The sequence below is a fragment of the Nanorana parkeri genome, unplaced genomic scaffold (genome assembly GCF_000935625.1).
Source record: "Nanorana parkeri isolate BGI_ZX_2015 unplaced genomic scaffold, ASM93562v1 scaffold573, whole genome shotgun sequence".
Classification (NCBI taxonomy): Eukaryota; Metazoa; Chordata; class Amphibia; order Anura; family Dicroglossidae; genus Nanorana; species Nanorana parkeri.
The window spans coordinates 56,134-76,976 of record NW_017306841.1 but is presented as its reverse complement, the minus strand read 5'-3'; the positions used below and the strand labels follow the sequence as shown (position 1 = coordinate 76,976).

The window sequence follows — 20,843 nt, the reverse complement described above, 5'->3', positions numbered from 1 at the left end:
TCAGATGGAAGAACTTGCCTGAAGTACTGAGGATTCCTCATCCACATGTGACTGCATTTAAGAAGTGGGACACTTAATATTACTAAAGCTTTCAATTAAAAAAAAATGTGCTACAGCACTGAATCAGAAGTGCATATACACTTACACATTATTCTAAAGCTGGCCAATCACCTACAGATTTTGGATCAGGAATCTTCGTTGCCTTAGATTCTAGCTCAGATAGCCCATCACACACAGACCAATGTCGATTTGGATAATCATTCGTTAGCAATACTAACTCACCTATCGACATCAATCGACAGAACGATTTTTGTTTGCGCATGTGCAAAGTTCTTGCTGCAATTTTTTTGTATGAAACCACCACTAATCCATCAACTTTCACACGATTTCAAAAAAAGTTTTCCCGCCTGACTGATCGAAGAATTTCGGCCAGGAGTACAGTAGTTAAAATCGTTGGTGTCCCATCGATTATCGTTCAAAAGACCATTCATGGATGATTTTCAAGCAAAAATCTGTTGAGCATGCCAGTGCTGTCCACATTATACAGCCTCCTATGATGGTGTAGCAACAATGCTGCCTCTGAATTCAGAACAGTGCTGTAACTCATGTAGGCTGTGCCCAGTGGGGTGAAAAAATGTTGCAGGGGTATGGCTAACAACATCGTCACTGCTAATTCACAAGCCTGTACATTGTCAGTCAGCACCAAGCCTAGTCCTGCCCACTGCATTGAAAGCAGCCTCTGTTGCTGAACTCCAACCCCCCCCCCCCCCGGCGCACTGTCTGGGGGAGGGGAGCACATAAAAGAGGAGGATTTGGCCAATCTAGGAAAGGTACAGGAGATTTATGTTTAATGCATGCATTAAAAAAGGAGGCCACCCTGACATCTAGAAACTATGTTGTGATAGGGGTGTATCAAGAATTGTACTTACCTGTAAGCCCCTGCTCAATTATTTCATTCTTTTGAAGGTCTCACATCATCTAAATGTTCCCTTACTGTAGGCAGGTAGCTTTGTGGCTGAATATTCCCTACAGACTTCCATGGGACATGCTTACAGTTGCTGAAGCAGCAACTACAACAGTTAATGCATCAAAACAGGAAAGAGTCAGTTGAGAATTTGGAGGCATACAGGAGGTACTTGGCGTTCTGGTCCCATACCTCCACCACCTCAAGATATCCGACTATCCTGGAGTTTATTGTTTTTGGAGTCTGGAAACCTTGTGCTGTTATTGTCTAGGCCACTGTGAGGTAATTGCTAGTAAACCCAGCCACCCAAGAGTCTCGAGGTAGAAAACATGTTGGCGCACCAGTGTGTAACATTTAAGTAAACACATTTTTATGGATCTAGGTACTACACTAGTTACGATAAAAAAAAGGAATGGCAAAAAGTGAAAAAAAATAAAAAGCAGGGAAACAAAAAAAAAGGAAAAAAAAACCAGAAAGGAGAAAAATGTTCCCAATGTAAATAAAAAGAAAATCAAAAAAAGAGAAGCGTGTTTGAGGAGCGGAAAAGGAAAATGCTAATATTCTATGTATATATGAATGCAATAAAGGTGGTAACTGAACAAGCATGATCCTTTCCTAGCAGTTCCTTTGCAACCAAGCTCCATGGCAAATAATTGTGGGTCACATGCATACAAAAGGCAGTAAAATGTGCATTTGAACTGTCACCATGGGGTTGATTTACTAACCTTATAAACACACCACGAACATGTATACACCTCTGTAGTGTGTTCCCTCCCAGCATGATCTATGGGTGGAATCTAGACACCTTTGTAGTGTGTACACACCCAGCAGGTGTGTTGTGCAAAGCCCTGCATGAATTTGCAAGGTGATGTTGTGTAAATTAGCTCTATGTTGTGTTGCTTGCTTTGATGAATGCAGGAATGTAAATGCATGAGCTAACCATATTTGTCTAAACTGTGAAGCAGCATTATATATGCATCATGTGCATGATTTTTCCATATATGGCATTAGTGGAAATATGCTTTTAGAGACTTTTTGGTTGATAAATACGTTTTGCTGTGTAAAAATCACACGCACCTAGTGCGTGTGTTTAGGTGAGTAAATCACCCCCTATGAAATCACATTCCAGAGACATGTATAAGGATGACTTATGCGGTACCACAGAAATATTTCTCTGGGCCAGATCTTGTGATGGGCAAATAACATGCAGACAGCAGTTCTTTATTGGCTACCTTTAGGAAAGCTGCCCCTGTCCTGTCCATCCACTGTGAAGGCTATTCTCTTACGAATTATACTGTAGACTGAACTTACATGTCTAAAGTGTATTATTTCAGCTTGCTCGTTCCTAAAAAGAATGAGTACTAAAATGATCGTTTTGTGAAAAGATCATACTCGAGGTATGAAGATGATGGTTTGAAAGTAGTGCAGTACTTAAGCACTGCCCATTATTTCAGCATGTATGGTGCACAAGCCAACTACCATATACAGTCATGGCCCAAAATATTGGCACCCCTGCATTTCTGTCAGATAATGCATCACCTCACACAGAAAATTGTTGCAATGACAAATGTTTAGGCATTCTCATGGAAGAAAAAAATATAGTCCCTACAGGTCAGACATGGTGGAGTTTCACTGATGTTTTGGGGTTGCTTTGCTGCTTCAGGCACTGGATGTCTTGGCTGTGTGCATGGCATTATGAAATCTGAAGACTACCAAAAGAATTGAGGTGCAATGTAGGGCCCAGTGTCAGAAAGTTGAGTCTCCGTCAGAGGACAATGACCCAAAGCACATGTCAAAAAGCACCCAGCAATGGTTTTCAGACAAACAATGGGGAGTACTGGACAGGTCAGAATTAGTCCAGATCTAAATCCCACAGAGCACCTGTGGAGAGATCTCAGAACAGCAGTTGGTGAAAGAAGAATGGTCCAAAAGTCCTGTAGAGAGGTGTAAGAAACTCATTGATGGTTATAGGAAGCCATTGATTTCAGTTATTTTTTCCTAGGCCTGGGCTGCCATATATTAATTGAGGGTGCCAATAATTTTGTCCAGTCCTCTTGGAGTTTTGCGTGGAATGTGTCAGATTTGGCTTTTTTTTTTCTCCACTTGTGTGTCATACAAATACAAACAAAAGAAACATGAGAATGCCGAAACATTTGTAATGGCAACACTTTTCTGTGCGGAGTGGTGCATTATCTGACAGAAATGCAGGGGTGCCAATATTTTTGGCCATGTCTGCATGAAAAGGATGTAGCCTAAAAAAACAAAAAGAAAACAGTTATACATGTCCTAAACACACCTTAATGTGTCAAACAAGAACGTTTTGGGTATGGTAGTTTTCTGAGATTTCGCGGGTGCGTGCAATTTTAAAGCTTGACATGTTTGGTGTCTATTTATCCGACGTGACCCTGACTTTTATATTTTACCAAAAAACTGGGTAATAAAATGTTTCCTAACATAATGTAAAAAAACTTATTTTTTTCAAAATTTTCTTTAATTTTTCCTAATTATAGTAAAAAATAAAACCCCCAGTGGCGATTAAATACCACCAAAATAAAGCTCTATCTGTCCCTAAAAAAATGGTATAAAATTAATTTCAGTACGGTGTTGCATGACGGAATAAACTTCAGTCAAAGTACTGCAGCGCTGAACACTGAAAAATGGCCTGGCCAGGAAGGGGGTCTAAATACCTGGTTTTGAAGTGGTTAATAGTGAGAATCTAAACTTGACTGACTGGTAATAGTGTGCAACAGAAGGCTGAATGAGGTTCATAGCCAATGTCAACCTGTTCGTTTGTACGAGTAGCTCAAGCAGGGTCTAGCTGTGGGATTCTGGGAAATTAAGGCACACATGACAATATCTAAACTGCTAGCTGCCTTACATGACAATAAAATGAGCTACAAAGAATCTGAATGGCCACGTAGATGTAAATTTTGACTGGTCTTGCCTCTTTGTAAGCAGTGTCCATACAAAGCTTTCACACGCACAAATACCTCTATCACTAGGTAATAGTAAAGAGAAAAGAGATACTATTAAGGACAAAAAAATAACTACTAGTGATGCATAAGGTGAATTGTTGCTTCAAAATTTAAAGAGAAGATACAAGGTTAAATTCCAATAATGAAGGTTCCTCGAGTTGTAACAGTATGACCTAATGCTGCCCTACACAAAAATAAACCTGCAATTTTTCAGCTGCGGATTATACTTACCCGTGACCAATTCTGTCCATGTTTATAGTCCATACACTCATTGTTATGAACTATCTCCTTGCAAGGACAGTGAGCCTTAAAAAGATTTTTTTTTTAATGCTCCAAACAAAAAACTTACAACCAGTCTAATGTAAGCACATCTCTGTACCTGGAACACAGAGGAACGTCACTATCCTGATCCTTAAATCAGCTGACACATGCAGTATTTACCATTACCTGCACCCCGAACCATACCACAATTCTCATGTTATACCTGCCTACAATTCCACATGGAGGAGCTGCAAATGTAAAATTATGATTTACACCTTTAAGAGTTGAAACCTTTTTGGTTTAAACAAAATGAATTCCCCGGGGATACAGTTCTTTGTCTTTCTTAAGGAGATCATTGTACATCTGTTCATATGTAGTTTTGAAATCGTAAACATTTGGCTTGTCCGGTGCTGGTCCGGGAAGTTTAACATGTGTTCCTGTTCCAAAAGATCGGACATTGAAGGCTCGTTTGCTGTAAGAAAAAAAGAGAACAGACAAAAGCATTAATGTGTTTTACTGTCTATTCTCATGTAGCACAGAAAGCAATACGATAAAGAACATTTAACATTTTAATCCTGGTACTAAGTTAAAAGTTGTAAAAACATAATACAGAACATCCGAAGCAGCATTTTTGCTAATACACACATTGAGGGTTCACCTACATTCTGGGGCTGGAGCGAGGAAGATCACCGGCTGCCAGAAACCCAGGAACCACTGTCACACTGCACCTCCGCTGGCCACCTGCACTACCCCAGAAGGGGAGGAGGCGGACAGGGCATTAATGCCAGGGGTCCTCAGGAGTCGACCCCCTGTAATAAGAGGGAGCCAGGGTCCGGGAAGCGTTTCAAAGTACCTCTGACAAAAGACAGCAAGGCTTCAGGCAACCACAACCCAGCAGTACTATACCAGAGGGGGACCGACTAGACAAGGAATAATTAATGAATCTACTGATGTGCGTCCTATATTTCTTTATGGCGGACTATACACGCTAACAGTAAGTTTGTGGGTGGCTTTGCGCTTTATAACCGCAAACATGTACAGCCCAATCAAATCACGATGTCCACTAGAAAAAAAAAATTGGAAGGTTAAGCAGGAAAAATGCAAAGACTGTATAAATGTTTGTTACAATGAGATGGGATGTCACTTGAGTATACCACTACATTATTAAATTAGGTACAATAATCATCTGGCCTATAAAGTCACATGACAAAACAAAAGATGGTGGGCCTACTTAATATATTGACTGGTTTATTGCAAGTGATGCCCCTAAGACATGCGAGAAGGCAATGACGCTGAGAGCCTGATCGTTCGACAACACAAGTTAAAAAGACCAGTTCACTGCACAACCCATCTCTTATGCAAAATGTCACCCGCTACTCCCACCAGTACTTTCCAAATAACTACAGAAAAGAAACATCAGTCTGGGGATCCTGTACAGGTGCACGTCTACAAAAGAGTGGGCCAGTGGCACCTACTAGGGCTAGATGGGAACCTCGTCACAGGTAACCACCAACTTAACTTAGGGCTTTAACGTGACCCAGTCTCTTTCTCAATGAAATAAAACTGGCTGCACCCTGCAACAATAGATGAGGAATGTTCACCTTTCCCAACGCTCCTGATGTGATCCAGGAGCTGCTGCTATAAGAACTTCCGGGTGTGCTGGAGAGCTTGTCCGCACTGGCCACTTTGATTCCTCCCACTGACTTCTATGTCACAATAGAACACAGTAGGGATGTGGGGGACAGCGGGAGACACTGTCAGACACAACCAAAAGTATCAGATAGGAGCAACACCTGAACTTTAAGAAAACACATGTCAACAGATTTCCTGCCAGAAAAGGGATTATTTTTGTTTACTGCAGGGTGCTGCAAATGTAATGCCATTGAAGGTGACAGGGTCACTTTAAATAAACTGCCAGTATTTTTTTTAACTTTCTAAAGTAAAGACTACCATCAATATGCAGCCACCACAAGGTTCATGCCAGCAGTGACCACTCCCCTAACATTACAGATTATTTGCCCCTCATACCACAATGTATGGTTTTCCTTATTCAGAAGACCCCTCTGCAGGTGTACATTTATATAGCTCTAAAATAGTTTTCTACAATGTAAATTTCAACTAAATTACAAAAATCACATTTCTTTTTAAGGCCCCATTTGCACCAGGGCGTTTTGTGAACGCAGGTCAAACGTGCAGGCTTCGACGCATGCCCACAAACGCAGAAACACACCTGTGCTGCTACTAGGTAAGGGTACCCCAAAGGCATGGGAAAAAATACAGAACGTATGTCGCCAAAGTCCCACAAACGTGGCAGGGTGTGAATGGGTCCCTAGGGCTTGCGCAAAAAATCTGCTGAACCTCAGAAGTAGATCCTGGAGTATAAATACCACTGGATGAGAAACGCTGCGACAGTGCAGAACCTACCCGGCGCACAAGAGATCGAAGCTCTGCCCCAAACAAAAGAGTGCTACTATTGCTTTTGTGTTAATCTATACCTGCACCCATTCCTGAATTTTCATTAATTAACTGATTGCACTTGGGTCAGCTGAAACATTTGACAATGAATTTCAGGGCTGCAACTAACAATTATTTGCATAATCAATTACACTTTACTTTTTTTTTTTTTGGTATTTATAATTTTACCTTTTTTTTTTTTACACTTTTGTTAACTTTATTGCTATCACTTAAAATCCACCCATGTGATAGCACATTGGAGAGGACAGGTTTTCTTTGGCGTGACATTAGGGGGTCTATGAAACCCCCAGGGTCACCTTTCCCCTTCTAAGGAGCTATTCGAGTACACATTGCTTGAAAAGCTTCGGGCCAGGTAATGTAAACACAGCAGGTAGTGGGTGTGTGCAATAGCCAGTTTGCTATTGCAATTTGAAATAGCCAATAGCAGCCTGGCTATTGCACCCGCCCACTGCCCGCTGTCAATCAGCAGTGGTGGCGCCTGGGCTGATTCAAATGACCGAAAGTCTACTAAATCGATAATGAACCGTTGACAGCGATTATCACAATCGATATCGATTAGTTGTTCCAGCCCTAATGAATTTTTATTAATTTGATGAAACAGCCAATGTTGACAATTTAATCATAATGTTTATGCTTTATTAAAGGGATACAACTCAAGAATTTTAGTAGAAACTTGTAAAATACACAAAACATGTCCCTGCAGCTACAAAGCCTGGCTGTCACAGCAGTAGGGCTGCAACTAATAATTATTTTCATAATTGATTAGTTGGCTGATTATTTTTTCGATCGTTTACAATAAAATGTTTAATACCATCCTTAATTTAAAATAAAATACACAAATTGTGTTACAAAGTTAACTTCAGAATAAAACTGGATGCACAATTTTTTGCAATCGCACGGCATTGCATTACCGTGCGTTCTAATGCAGGCGATTACACTGTGGGTGGGAGGCGCATTTAGGGTTTCAGTGAAATGAATGGCATTGCAACGCACCTCCTGCAAAAGAATTTGTCAGGCCGAAAACGAAAAGGACCTTTTCCCCACCTTTTATAATAATTGTATTGTAAGCACATGGCGCTTGAATAGCTTCAACCAGGGAATTACGGCTGCCAGTGGCAAGATTCCACAGACGGCAACTGAATGTAAATACAGCAGGTAGTGGGCTGGTGCAATGGCCAGCCTGCTATTGGCCATTTCAAATTGCAATAGCAGGCTGGCTATTTCACCCACCCACCGCTTGCTGTGCCCTGATCCCAGCATGGAGGAGAGAGCTAGACGATCCAACCAACTAATCGATGAGAATAGTTGGCAACTATTCTCATCGATTAGTTGGTTGCAGCCCTAGCCCTAGGAGTAGTGGGTTAGGTAGTGTAGCTACAAGATGTGGATTTTGTAACCAACTCAAAACACTGGATTTAGCAACTGATCAACAAAATCACTACAATTGTGGAAGAAAAGCCCCTCAACTATTTGCAAAGGACATTTTGTAGTTACTACTAAACCGAACTTCAGACACTACAACGCCACCTAAAGCTAATATTCAAGTTTTGCATAAATGCTGGGAAGTTCTAGCTAACACTTGTGAGCTATAAAATAGATCAAAAGTGATCAAAGCAGATAAACAATGGCGGCCAAGTCAATATTTTTCCTCAGTTCAGAGATCTGCCCAATGCTTATGGAGTTGTGAGCTTTAGTTACTCAGGAGTCAGGAGGGATTTCAAAGCATGAGTTTTTCATGGTTCAAAAGTGAAGACACTCTCTGGTCTCTTAGCTGTGTGCCTCGAGCAGTGAGAAAACATTTGCAATGACAAAACTACAGCCTACAGCATCATGCTGCCGGGATGGATCCTCTACCGCACTAAATATCGAACTTCAGAGCTGAAACCTTTTTAAGCGAGTATTTTACAGAACAGAGTGGAGATTTAACCTACCTTGTGATCAACAATTAAGAGAACTAAAGCTTTTCTTTGCCTTTGTCCTCTTCTGGGTCAAAAGAGTACATGAACTCCTGATGCAAGGTCATCATCTAGAAGGCTACTGGTTGCTATTTGCTGACAACACAGAGCTGCACTGCAGCCATGAAAGATCTGACAATATTGTTGGGATCCACGGCTCTGCCTGATTGACAGCTGGCTCTGCCTCTGTAGAGCCAGAGGAAGTTGCGCCCGCCCTCCTCCCTCCCAGTCCTTGCAAAGAGTGCTGGAGGAAGAGAGAGGGAATAGAGAGGAATCCCTGTGGGGAGCAGCAACTGTCACCACTCTCTGCAGAGAGAAGCTGTGAGCTGAGTGATCAGCGGTGCCTGAACGCTTGGCTTTCGATCTATAGAGCCAACATGTGACAGCTGCAGTATCACACGCCGTCTCTAAGTTTTGGGAAGAGTACATTTTACTCTCCCAATACTTCTTGAAGATACATAAAGAACCAAGTAGGCGATTCAAACCCACCAATAAAACCCCCAAATGCCTCCGAGGTAGACTTATTTACAAAAAAGTTTTAAATCAAATGTGCTTTCCAAATAAACCAGCAACAGGTACCCACACAACCCTTTACATTACAGATGTCTTAAGCCACCCCTACAACAACCACTACAGTTCTGCCCATTGTAAAACAAGCTTTAGTTTATTCTGCATGACAGATCTTGAACACGAAGCAATAAAAAGGAAAGAACTCCCAACGTGAGCCTATACATGGTCATCGCCTGGCTATTTAAACAGTCCCCATCTTACCAGAAGGCATCCATCAGCTGGCTGAAATTGTCAAACAGCCTGATGGTATTCATCGTGGCCACTGAAAATGGTACTGACTGTAGTATTCAGACCTGGCGATCAGCTTCAAGAGGAGCAAAGAATTAAGAAAAAGCCATTTCCTGAAAAATACTGATATTGCTATAAGAAAAAAAACAAAAAAAAGTTGTAGACTTAACTAGGATGGCCAAAAAAGCCACACAAAAAAAAACTGGGAGAGATAGAGAGCTCCAGCTGGAATCTTTAATACATCCTGGTCACCAAACTGACCAAAAATGTAGTGACCAGAAGTTCAATCCCTGGAACTGCACACAGACCGGTATGTTATTAATGTACTGCAAAGGTAAAAATGCTACGACGTTCCTACAGCCAGAGCAGGGGCCCCTTTACACCCGTTCATCCCATAACACGCTGTACGGCCTATTTTCAATGCATGCATGCATGTACGAATGCATGCATGGCCCCACCAACATTTTTTTTGTTTTGTTAGGAAATGAGCAGGGAAGGGTTAAAACCTGTCAGTATTTATTGTTGTCTTTGTCCTGCTAGGTAGAGTGTGAGATCGATCAGAAATTCAACATTTCTGTGTTGTCACCCGGATAGACAAGAACAAATCTTCAATTGGGGACATCTGGTCAAGGGACAACCATATAAGAGGGGAATTCCCCCCTCACCTTGTAGGAAGTGAGGGAAAATATTCCAAAAAAGCAGACAATCAAAAATAAACTGGCAAATATTTAAACCATTTCCAACTCTTTCTAAATTTTTTAAAATTGTGGTGTGTGGGTGGAGCTCTTTAGCATAGGTGCTTTGGGAATTACTGCAAGTGTGTTGGGGTGACATTAAAAGCCAACGTGTCACTAACATTTTACAACAAGGTTCCACAATGCACAAGTTTAAAGCCAGCCTAAAAAAAGGTGAATCTGTCAAATTCATGTCTGCTGAAAGTAACCATTGAGCTACATACTAGTAGTAATCATCTGTAGTGCTGCCCTCAAATTAAGCCCCAGGTCAAGACTATGGCAGCTTTCCTATTTAGTTCTACCATAAGAAGGTTCACTTCTGAGAAAGTTAGGGTAAGCCAGGACTGGACAGATCACAATTAGCCAAACCATGGTCCAAGTAGCCAAAGCGCCTTAAAATTTATAGCTGGAGCCTAACTTTTGGGGTTCTCAATGGAGCTGGCTCCTAAAGAAATCCAGCAGGCTCCTGAATTCCATAATAATTTGTCCCGCCCTGGGTTAAGCCAATAGTAGTACAATTATTACTCTGCCCATGGTAATATACCAGTCACATGACTGCAATCCTCTCCAAGCATGAAACAGTGGTGCACCCTGGGTTTACTAACTTAAATACTGGCACTGCTGAAGGAAAAGCTGATTGAGGGCTGTTCCCGCTCGCAGGTGCGGTGAGGATCTTGCACTATGGCTTTATTGTATTTATATAGTGCTGCCAATTTACAGTCAAATCTGTCCCTGTCCTGAAGGAGTTTACAATCTAAAAGGTCCCCATCTCACATACTATGGCCAATTTACACAGCAGCTATTTAACCTTCCAGCACCTCTTTGGATTGTGGGAGGAAACCCACGTAAGCACAGGGAGAACATGCAAACTCCATGCAGATAGTAGAAACTATCAACACACACACACACACACACACACTTCACTGTGTAAACGAGATTCACATCAATGAATGGCTACTAGATGGATCCAGGGAATACAGTACTGCCTTACAAATAAAAAAAAAAAACAGGATTGCCTAAAGAAACTATTCTTGACTACCAGGCACTTCATTCAAGTGTACAACACGGAGTCACTGTGTGAGAAGAACCCACCCACCGTGGTACTATCGGGGGGGGGGGTCTGGTAATTTAGAGATTAGATTTTTTTTTTTAAAGCATTTAAATATTTTAAATGTTTGTTACGGCACAAAGGAAATATTTCAGTCCATGTGAAATAGTAAGGCAGGACAAATGAACTGCATACTGTCTCATATTGGTATTCAGCTGACACTAGGGGAAACAAAACCACAATGCATTCAGGGAGCAGGAGGGTTTTTCCAGTTACAGTACATTTCCACATCAATGTAATAACATGCCAAAGCCCCCCCCCAAGTAAATCTAACCACTGGAAACGGTACGAAGCAGCAGTGAGCTATTCTAGTAAACACAGATGACTGTGCCAGATATCTATTTTTTTTCCATGTTACATGCACACATGCAAGGTAACGTGTTAAGTGCAAGACTTGCAGGTATTTATAGCGCCTCACAAAGAGCACAGTACCCTTCTTGTGTCATACTTTCCAGAAGGCCAGCAACATCTTAAGACATCATTCAGAATCCATGTCTACTTCCTAGACTAAAAGCCTTCTTCCAGGTATCTCTGCTGAGTAAGTCCTGTTTGCCTGTGCACTAGTTTTTACTGTCTGGGTTGCGTGTACAGGTCATCTCACAAAGATGAATTTCTTGCTTCCTCTAATTTTGTAATTTGATGTAAATGTTACAGGCCAAGTTAAGGCTATGCATGCCCTGCTTCCATGGATCACAAGTCTGACATGGTCCTACCATTAGGGATTATAGGGAAGGAAAATGGAGGAAATGCTTCCTTCTGTCTGGCGCAGTATAGTTTTACTGCAGGCCGATGAAATCCTCTAGATTGCACCTCTTAGCCTAGGCACACTTAGTGGGGAAAATAATGATTTGATCCCTGCAAATGTTGTAGGTTTGCCCACTTAAGAAATTAAAAGGTCTATAATTTTTATCATAGGTGTACTTTAAAATGATAGACAAAATACCAGAAAAACAAAACAAAAAAAAACACATGACACAAATGTTATAAATTGAGTTGCAGTTCAGTGAGTAAAGTATTTGATCCCCTACCAAGCAACCATAATTCTGGCTCCTCCCACAGACTGGCTATGTGGTACACAGATTAGTCCTGTCAATTTATGAAGGTGCTCTTAATGACAACTCATTATGTATATACAAGACACCTGTCCACAGAATCTCTTTCTTCCATTCAAACCTCACCACCATGGGCAAGACCAAAGAGCTGTCAAAGGACATTAGGGACAAGGATTGTAGACCTGCACAAAGGCTGGAATGGGCTACAAGACTATCAGCAAGATGCTTAGTGAGAAGGCAACAATTGTTGTAACGATTATTCGCATATGGAAGGAATACAAAATAACCATCAATCGCCCTCGGTCTGGAGCGCCATGTAAGATTTCGCCTCATGGGGTAAGGATGATCATGAGAAAAAAGTGAGGGACCAGCCCAGAACTACACAGGAGGAGCTTGTGAATGATCAAGGCAGTTGTGACCAGTCACCAGACAAACCATTGGTAACACAATACACCGCCATGAATTGAGATCCTGCAAGGTCCCCCTCCTCAAGGCGGCCCATATACAGGCCCGTCTGAAGTGTGCCAATGAACATCTAAATAATTCATAGGATTGGGAGAAAGAGCGGCATTCAGATGAGACCAAAATTGAGCTCTGGCATTAACTCGGCTCACCGCGTTTGGAGGAAGATAAATGCTGACTATGACCACATAGAAGAAGCACATTAAAATGTCATGGAGTGGCCTAGCCAGTCTCCAGACCTTAATCCTTTAGAAAATGTATGGTGGGAGGTGAAACTTCAAGTTGCCAAGCGACAGCCATCAAACCTTAGGGATTTAGAGAGAATCTGTAAAGAAGAGTGGACCAAAATCCCTCCCGAGATGTGTGCAAACCTGGTAACCAAATACAAGAAACATCTTACCTCTGTGCTTGCCAACAAGGGTTTCTACACCAAGTCATGTTTTGCTTGGGGGATCAAATAATTATTTTGCTCACTGAACTGCAACTGAACTGCTCTGTTATTTAAAATACACCTATGATAAAAATTATAGACCCTTCATTTCTTTATAAGTGGGCAAACTTACAAAATATGCAGGGGATCAAATAATTATTTCAACCCACTTTTGAATGGGCAGTTAATGCACCAAAAGCTTATGGTGCCCTGCAACACATGGGTGTTCGCTTGCTTTGCAAGGTGTGCAAAACTGCAGGCACTGCGACATGCCATCGATCATGTGTTACCAGGGGTTGTAGTTGTTACCTTAAAACACCCATATGAAGTCTACTTTTAGTATATAATGTACAGTTATTTTAATTTTTAACGATATTGTTGTATATTTTGGTATACCCGTCAGGACTACACAGGCATGCAGACTTGTAAAATTACTGGTGGATCCACTTTAATTATAACTCTGGAAATAAGCCCTGGACCTTTAAAAGAAGTCACTTACTCTATTTGGAAAGTGCGCCAGGATAGGATTTACTGTCTGCAAGATCCCAGGGTAGTAATTATATCTGAAAAATGCTAGAAGCAACAATCCCTTGATAAGACAGGCCCTCAAAGTGTCATACCTAAAAGTTGTCCCTGTTCCAAAATGAGCCGAATAAGAAAGATGTAAGCTCTGGAGCTGTCAGCTTGAACGTTACGAGATGACAACCCCGGAGCTGGAACCTTTAAGAAGAAATAATCAATAAAAAACGATCAAATTTCTACTTACAGCTTCAATTTAAAGGAAACCTGAATGAAATACAGGGGCTCATATTCCCAACCACTTTAAAAAGATAGTTGCCTGATTTTTACAATAATCCTATGAATTCAGTACATTATGAACCACTGACCAGGAAAAAGCATTAAGCAACTGAAGACAGTGCTCCTGATTTAGAATACTCGTGGCAAGTAAGTGATTCAAAGTACTGAAACCATTACATCAGCCTGAAGCGGGCCATACCCGTGGCAACTTGATAGGGCCCCCAGTACACAGTTTCCACTTTCTGTAAAAATCATAAAATTAGGGATGCACTGATACCGGTTTTCAGGTATCGAGTACCAATATTTTCCTTGTGGTACTCGCTGATACAGAGTACCTTTACTTCCGCTGGCATGGGGCCGGCTTCCCGGCCAAATCAGGAAGCCGTGAGGCGGGTCATTACTCGCCACCAGGCTTCCTGATTGCCCGGGAAGCCGGCTCCTCGTTACCCAACGGCACTGCCGGTCAGAGGAGATCTTCGTCTGACCGAAAGCTCTGGTATCTGGGAAGGTATTGGGGCATTTGGGCGTGTACAAGAATTCACCCAAATACTCGGTAACAGCACCGATACTAGTCTTCCAGCCTGGAAGAAGAGGAAGAAGCACTGCCTGGAAATTACCTCTTTTTGGTTTGTGTTTCCTGTAGGAGGAGCCAATCATCTTTCAGGTTGCTGGCCTGGAAGATGATTGGAGAAATTTAAAAATTGCCATGGGTTCACTTTCTGTTCTTAATTCTTTTAAGAACATCTGAAAGTTTATTGCCCAGTTTCTACTTCACAAATTGATCAGGCTCATGGATTTTACATTAGTTTTGGATGATTACTTGTAATTATAGCTGTGCAATTCACAGTGGATGGAAAGTGGTTTCACGGCCAGCTTAAAGTCAGGCAACTAGCAATTTCAAAAAAGCAAGAAAAAACTAAATGGCAGCCTCCATACTTCTATACACACAGGTTTCCTTTAAGTGAAAAACACAAATAAGGCAACATTTGTTTATGTACTAAATAAAGCAGATCTAAAAATCCAGACAAAACCAATAACATTACAGTGTACCAAACTGGACCTAGGTATATAATGCACACAATCTACTGTACTATTCAGGCACTGGGATCAAGACCAACAGGACAACTCACAATAATATAGGTAAGGAAATGACAACTGTGAAAGCCCTCATGCAGACAAATTACATCAAATCAGCACCGCAATTTCTCACCATTCCAGTCAGTTCACCATGAGAGCAACATTCCAGGTGACTAAAGCTGTAGCAATAGAGGTGTAACGACATATGACAGTATTTACAGTAAACCTGGGAAAATGTCTAAGCAGACTCTACATTGTGTCAAGCAGTATCTGCATTTTGAAATAAACACATACAGACAAGAAAAATCTGTTGGTAATCTTAAAGCTCATTGAACCAATGCTTTATTCCTCGTGAAACGTGATGAAATTCAAAGCAATTGTCTCACAAACATCCACAAACATTTGGTATGTCATAGAATAAAGCAGCGTTTTTCAACTTCGTGATTTTTTTCATGAAAAAAGTGTGCCTTTGCACAAAAAAGGTTCAAAAACACTGGAATAAAGCATAAGGTCAGTTTAACGTTATTTCAAAAGAAATCCGTCGGTTGTTTTTGTTGTGTGGAAGGGTACCAACAAGCTTATCCACGTTGTACATCACTGATCAATTGCAGGACGACAACCATGACCACCCTACCCCTACACCTAATGGTCGTTAGAAGGGATGCACCGATACAGAGAGTTTGCTTCGATACCTTCCCTGATACCTGAAATTCCGGTTAGAGGGAGATTTCCTCTGACTGGCAGTGCTGCGAGGGAACATGGAGCTGTCTTGGCCGGGAAACATGGAGCCGGCCAAACAGCATGGAGCAGGCTTCCCAAGCAATCAAGATGCTGGACGTTGGGTAATGACACGGTGCGCGGTTTCTGATTGCCCGGGAAGCTGGCTCCATGCTACCGGAAGTACCGAAAACTTAAATATCCATACTCAATACCAAAAAAATTGCATTTGTGCATCCTCAGTCGTTAGGTCTACTAAACATGGGTATTACAGATCAGTTCGTACTTTGCTTTCTCCATCTAGAGTCAATATTAATAAAATTACACGGCATCTCCTACTGACCTTAACTGATCACAGACACCCGTTTACACCAAGCCTGGGCAGGAACAGACAACTGTATCCTTTTATACCTCCAGAACAACCAGAAGAGTTTAACAAGTTTTATTTTGAGATCAAAAAGCTCTACCATTAGAGACTGCAGAAAATGGTGTGTTTAGACCCAAGTTTTGAAAGGACTGGTATTCCTTTTCTTCACAGTGAAGAACCCTAACTGTATACACAGCAAGTGAAGCTAAAATTTCACAAGTCTAAATTGCTCACACTAAGGCCCCATTCACACTTGGCGATTCGCAAATCGCATGTTTGTCGTGCGATTTGTCACGCAATATCGTGCAAATGCTTGCATTGAAAAGCATTGAATCGCGGCAAAATCCGCTCCAAAAAGGGTCCTGCTGTAGCAACGCACGACCCGCGACAGCGGGACCCTTTGCCCCATTGCCATGCATTGGAGAGCGATATCGTGCGGTAAATAGCCGCGATATCTCGGGAATTACCGTGCGATAAATCGCTCAGTGTGAACGTGGCCTCAGGCCTTGTTCAGACAGGCTCCACCACCCCTCCAAAAAGCTTTTTGAGGTGGATCACTTCAAAGATGTGGTAGAGCAGCGGCTGGTGCGTTTAGACCATATAGCTGCCTCCTGAATGCTTTTTTTATCCCAATAAGGATTTTCTATTGCAATATCAGGCCACAGCCGAGTACCCACTTTGTTGTGGCATGGTCCCATATAGCAAGAGGCACCACCTGCCTAGGGCTGTTTAAAATGACATGTTTACAAGTATGAGCGGCCACTATATTTTAGTTAGGCAGTTCGGAGAAGAGTGAGGTAAAAACGTGGATCAACTGCCCGCTCTTACCAGGGCCTTAGGCATACATCAGGTGAGAGATTCTTTCAATGGTGACCGGCCGGGATGCGATCCAGTGCGTTCAGGCACCGAATCGTGCTGGAATGCACTGGGGCTGATGCGTAATAGCTCTTAGACACAGCATTCTTTGCAGTCAGGGGAATTAAGTGGATTGTCCATTAGTGTTATTTATAAATGCAGAACACCTGCTTTCTGCAACAGAAACAAAAAAACTGCAAGTTTCAGTTCATGGACAACCTTGACTAAAGTTTCAGTTCATGGACAGCCTTGACTAAAGTTTCAGTTTCAACTGATACCAATGTTACAAGGGTGCTACAGACAATTGTAAAAAGTGTATGTTAGAACTGACAACATACTGCCCCAGCTGCCCAGAAGCCCCAAGCAGATTTGAAGAAGTTTACTGGATTTATGGCAGAATCAATCCATATTTTTTTCTAGAGATCTACTTTGTGGCCTCCATGAACTGTAAGGGTTAAGTGATCATTAATCTAGGAGTAGAGAAATAGGGCGTAACGCTTACATCATTCCTCGCTTTGGCTGCCTTCGTCCACATTAAGCAACAGGTTTCCCAAAGCCTTTTCTCTTCAGCGCTCTGGCCGTCAGTCAAACTCAGATGTCATCACCTACAATGCAGGACTGCTAGCAACCCGAAGCATCGGAGAAGAGGCAAGCACTGGAAGCCTGCCATAGTGAGAAAAGCTTATTCCTCTACCCCTAGAGATAACAAGTATTTAACTGTTTTTAAATGTTGCGTCATTCCCGCTCGTGCGCGCCGCACCTAAGTGATGTATATTACATCACTTCCGCATTCTCGTGTCACTCTCCAGCTTCAAAGCAAAACAAACGTGTGCCATGATGCCTTTCTACTCTCCAGCTTCAGATGCTGGAGAGAAGCTGATGAAGCAGATCTGTGCTTCTTCAAGGGGGTCCTAGGTGACATTAGGGGTCTTGGAGAACCCTGATGTCTCCATAAAGAGGACCTGTCACTTATTTTGCTATCACATAAGGGGGTTTCTTAGCCCCGTATCTGATAGCAATAAAGTTAAATGACAAAAAAAAAAAGATAGGAAAATGTAAGTTTCCGAAACAAAAGTTAAAGTTAGACATGAAAAAAATGTTTTTAAAGTCCCCACCCATACACGCATGTAAACATGCGTCAGGTGCGCATGTCTGCGAAAACGACGATTTCGCCCATTACGCCGCACATGTAACATATCGCCGCGAACGTCGCAGTGAGAGCAATAATTTTAGGACCATCAATCACTGATAACACTAAACTGATGAGCGGTAAAAGCTTTTAAAGCGTAGCCTATGGTCAATTTTGGGTATGGTAGTTTTTTTGCGATTTCTCGGGCACGCGCAATTTTTAAGCTTGACATGTTTGGTGTCTATTTTACCAAAATAATTGGGTAATAATAATAATAGTTTCCTAACAATGTAAAAGAACTTTTTTTTTCTCAACATTTTCTGTAATTTTACCTAAATATAGCAGAAAAAATAAAACTCGCAGTGATGATTAAATACCACCAAAAGAAAGCTCTATCTGCCCCCCCCAAAAAATTGTATAAAATTAATTTCAGTATAGCGTTGCATGACGCAATAAATGTCAGTCAAAGTACCGCAGCGCTGAATACTGAAAAATGGCCTGGACAGGAAGGGGGTCTAAACACCTGGTCTTCAAGTATTTAAAAGGAGAACTATCGGGAAGTGAGTGAACACATACCGGTGTTCGCTCACTTCTCAATCCTGTCACGGCTCTGTGACGTGACAGGGGAGGGGCTGGATTCCCCCCTCCCCGATCCACCAGCGCTGACTGGAGGAACGGACGGGACGGGTACCGCTGGCTCTGCCTCTAGATAGGCAGAGCCAGCTGTCACTCACGCAGCTGGGCGGATCTCGACATAGATGTCAGGATCTGCTCCGGCGTCTCAGTATACCGTGAGCTGTAGCTCACGGTATACTGAGCTTTGGGTGACGGGAGGACGCTAGTTTGTGTCCTCCCGTTACCCTAAGGAGAAAAACAGTGACCCCATAGTTCTCCTTTAAAGAAGAAGTGCAGGGAGGGTAAGGTCACAGTTGGCATTAGACACTGCAGCTGTCACACGCCAACTCTATACCGAGAGCTGAGCAATGAAGTGACTGCTCAGCTCATTGTCTCCTCCCTGCAGAGAGCAATGACTGTCACCGTTCCCTGCAGGGATCCTTCCTTTACCTGTCTATCCCTCCAGCGCTCACTTGGGGGAAAGACAGGGGAGGAGCCCCCAGAGCCAGTCGTCACTTAGGGTGGATCCCAACAATGCCCTACCCTAGCGATCCTGAGCCAACCTACAACCCCCATCTGGCTTACTTACCTCTGGGGGGGGCCTCCTCTAACCACAATTTGTTGCAATGCATTGCACAGTTTAACTCTTTTTTTCAACTTTGAAAGGTCACAAAATGACATTCCATTCAACTCCATACATTGCAGGGCATCACAATGACAAGTAGTGCTGTGTTAAAATGCAGACATGCTGCATTTGTATGCATGACACCGAGTTACGGTGGTAACAGGGCACATAGAACCCTCATAACCCGCTGCTCAGCTTCCTGATTGGCCAGGAAGCCAGCTCCATGCTCCCTCGTGGCACTGCCAGCCTGTGTCTGCCGCAGTGTCATAAGCAAGCGTGAAGCTGGTGGGGAGAGGTTAGAAGAGCCGGCCATTTAACACATGGGTCTCTGTAATCGTGCATTTGCAGCACTTGTGATGCTGTCCTGGAAGACGTTATGGGAAATGGACCGTATTACATGCATTTTCATGCACCACAAGACTTCTATAGGTCCCACAACACACATCAACAGGTGAAAAGACCCCACATACCTGACCTATTTACCTATGATGCACTGCGATGCATATAGATGAACCAGACCCATTAAATGCCAAGTAACACCTTTAGATACACAGCAACACGCATGTTATGACACATGGATGCACAGTGCCTTAACATGTGTTTTAATTGATTTTAAACAGAAAATGTAGCAATTACAACTGGAGCAGACAGAATCCAGAGCGGTTGCCCATAGCAACCAAACAGCTTCTCTCTGCTCCAGTTTGGATAAGTTCCCCTCAGAAGGTGTAAATCCTTCCAGTCAGGAACCTGGTCGCCCTCATAGGCCTGAAGGTAACCACCCCAGGTAGAGGGGAGGCATTCTGTGACCTGACTCCGGCCATATGCAGCCACTCTGAGCTTTGTGGCTTCTGAGGTAAAACATCTCAATGTGTACAGCTGATAGGTGACAGGTTCTCTTTGGTAGTGAATTCTCTGTAAGGGGCCCCGGGCCCCTCACATGTCATAGCACAAGAGAGGGAGCCGTGGCGGCCATTAAGGCGTCGTCCGGAGTTACCTGAGAATGTTGTGCGCCTCCATACTGCGGTTCTGGTTGCTAGAACACACCACGGCCACTCTGAGCGGGGTGGACGGCATGATGGCGACTGAGGCCCACAGAGTCTCTGCGTACTGCCAATTGCACAACAGGCAGCTCGAGCTGATGGCGGCGCTTCCGCCTTCTCCAGGAACTAAAATGGCGGCGGGGAGGTCCAGGAAGTGACGAGTAAAGAGGGCGGGAGATGATGTGATGTGTGAGGAATGCGGGAAATTGCCACATCGCGGCGGACTTCCCCTCGGCTGGCCTCTCAAAGAGAACCTTCCACCAGCCTGACGCAAAGCAAAACACATCCTAGTTCCCCTGCTCCCTGTCTGGACTTTTTTTTTATTTGTCTCTTTTCACACCGATCAACATTTTTTACATACAAATGTGCCCAAAACCCAAGGGTGATTCAATAATGCGGGGTAGGC

The 20,843-nt window shown here is 42.8% G+C and overlaps 1 protein-coding gene across 1 annotated transcript in view; it reads right to left on the bottom strand.

Annotated features, from left to right (window-relative positions):
* The window catches only part of SSU72 (SSU72 homolog, RNA polymerase II CTD phosphatase), a 46,947-nt gene extending 26,371 nt beyond the window's left edge, over positions 1-20,576 (bottom strand). Inside the window, exons 1-2 of the mRNA XM_018562351.1 lie at positions 20,392-20,576; positions 4,529-4,672 (exon numbers count right to left, since the gene is read on the bottom strand). Coding sequence (XP_018417853.1) covers positions 4,529-4,672; positions 20,392-20,471 — 224 coding nt within the window. The 5' untranslated portion in view covers positions 20,472-20,576. The remainder of the gene's footprint in view (positions 1-4,528; positions 4,673-20,391) is intronic.
* Positions 20,577-20,843: the final 267 nt, after the last annotated feature.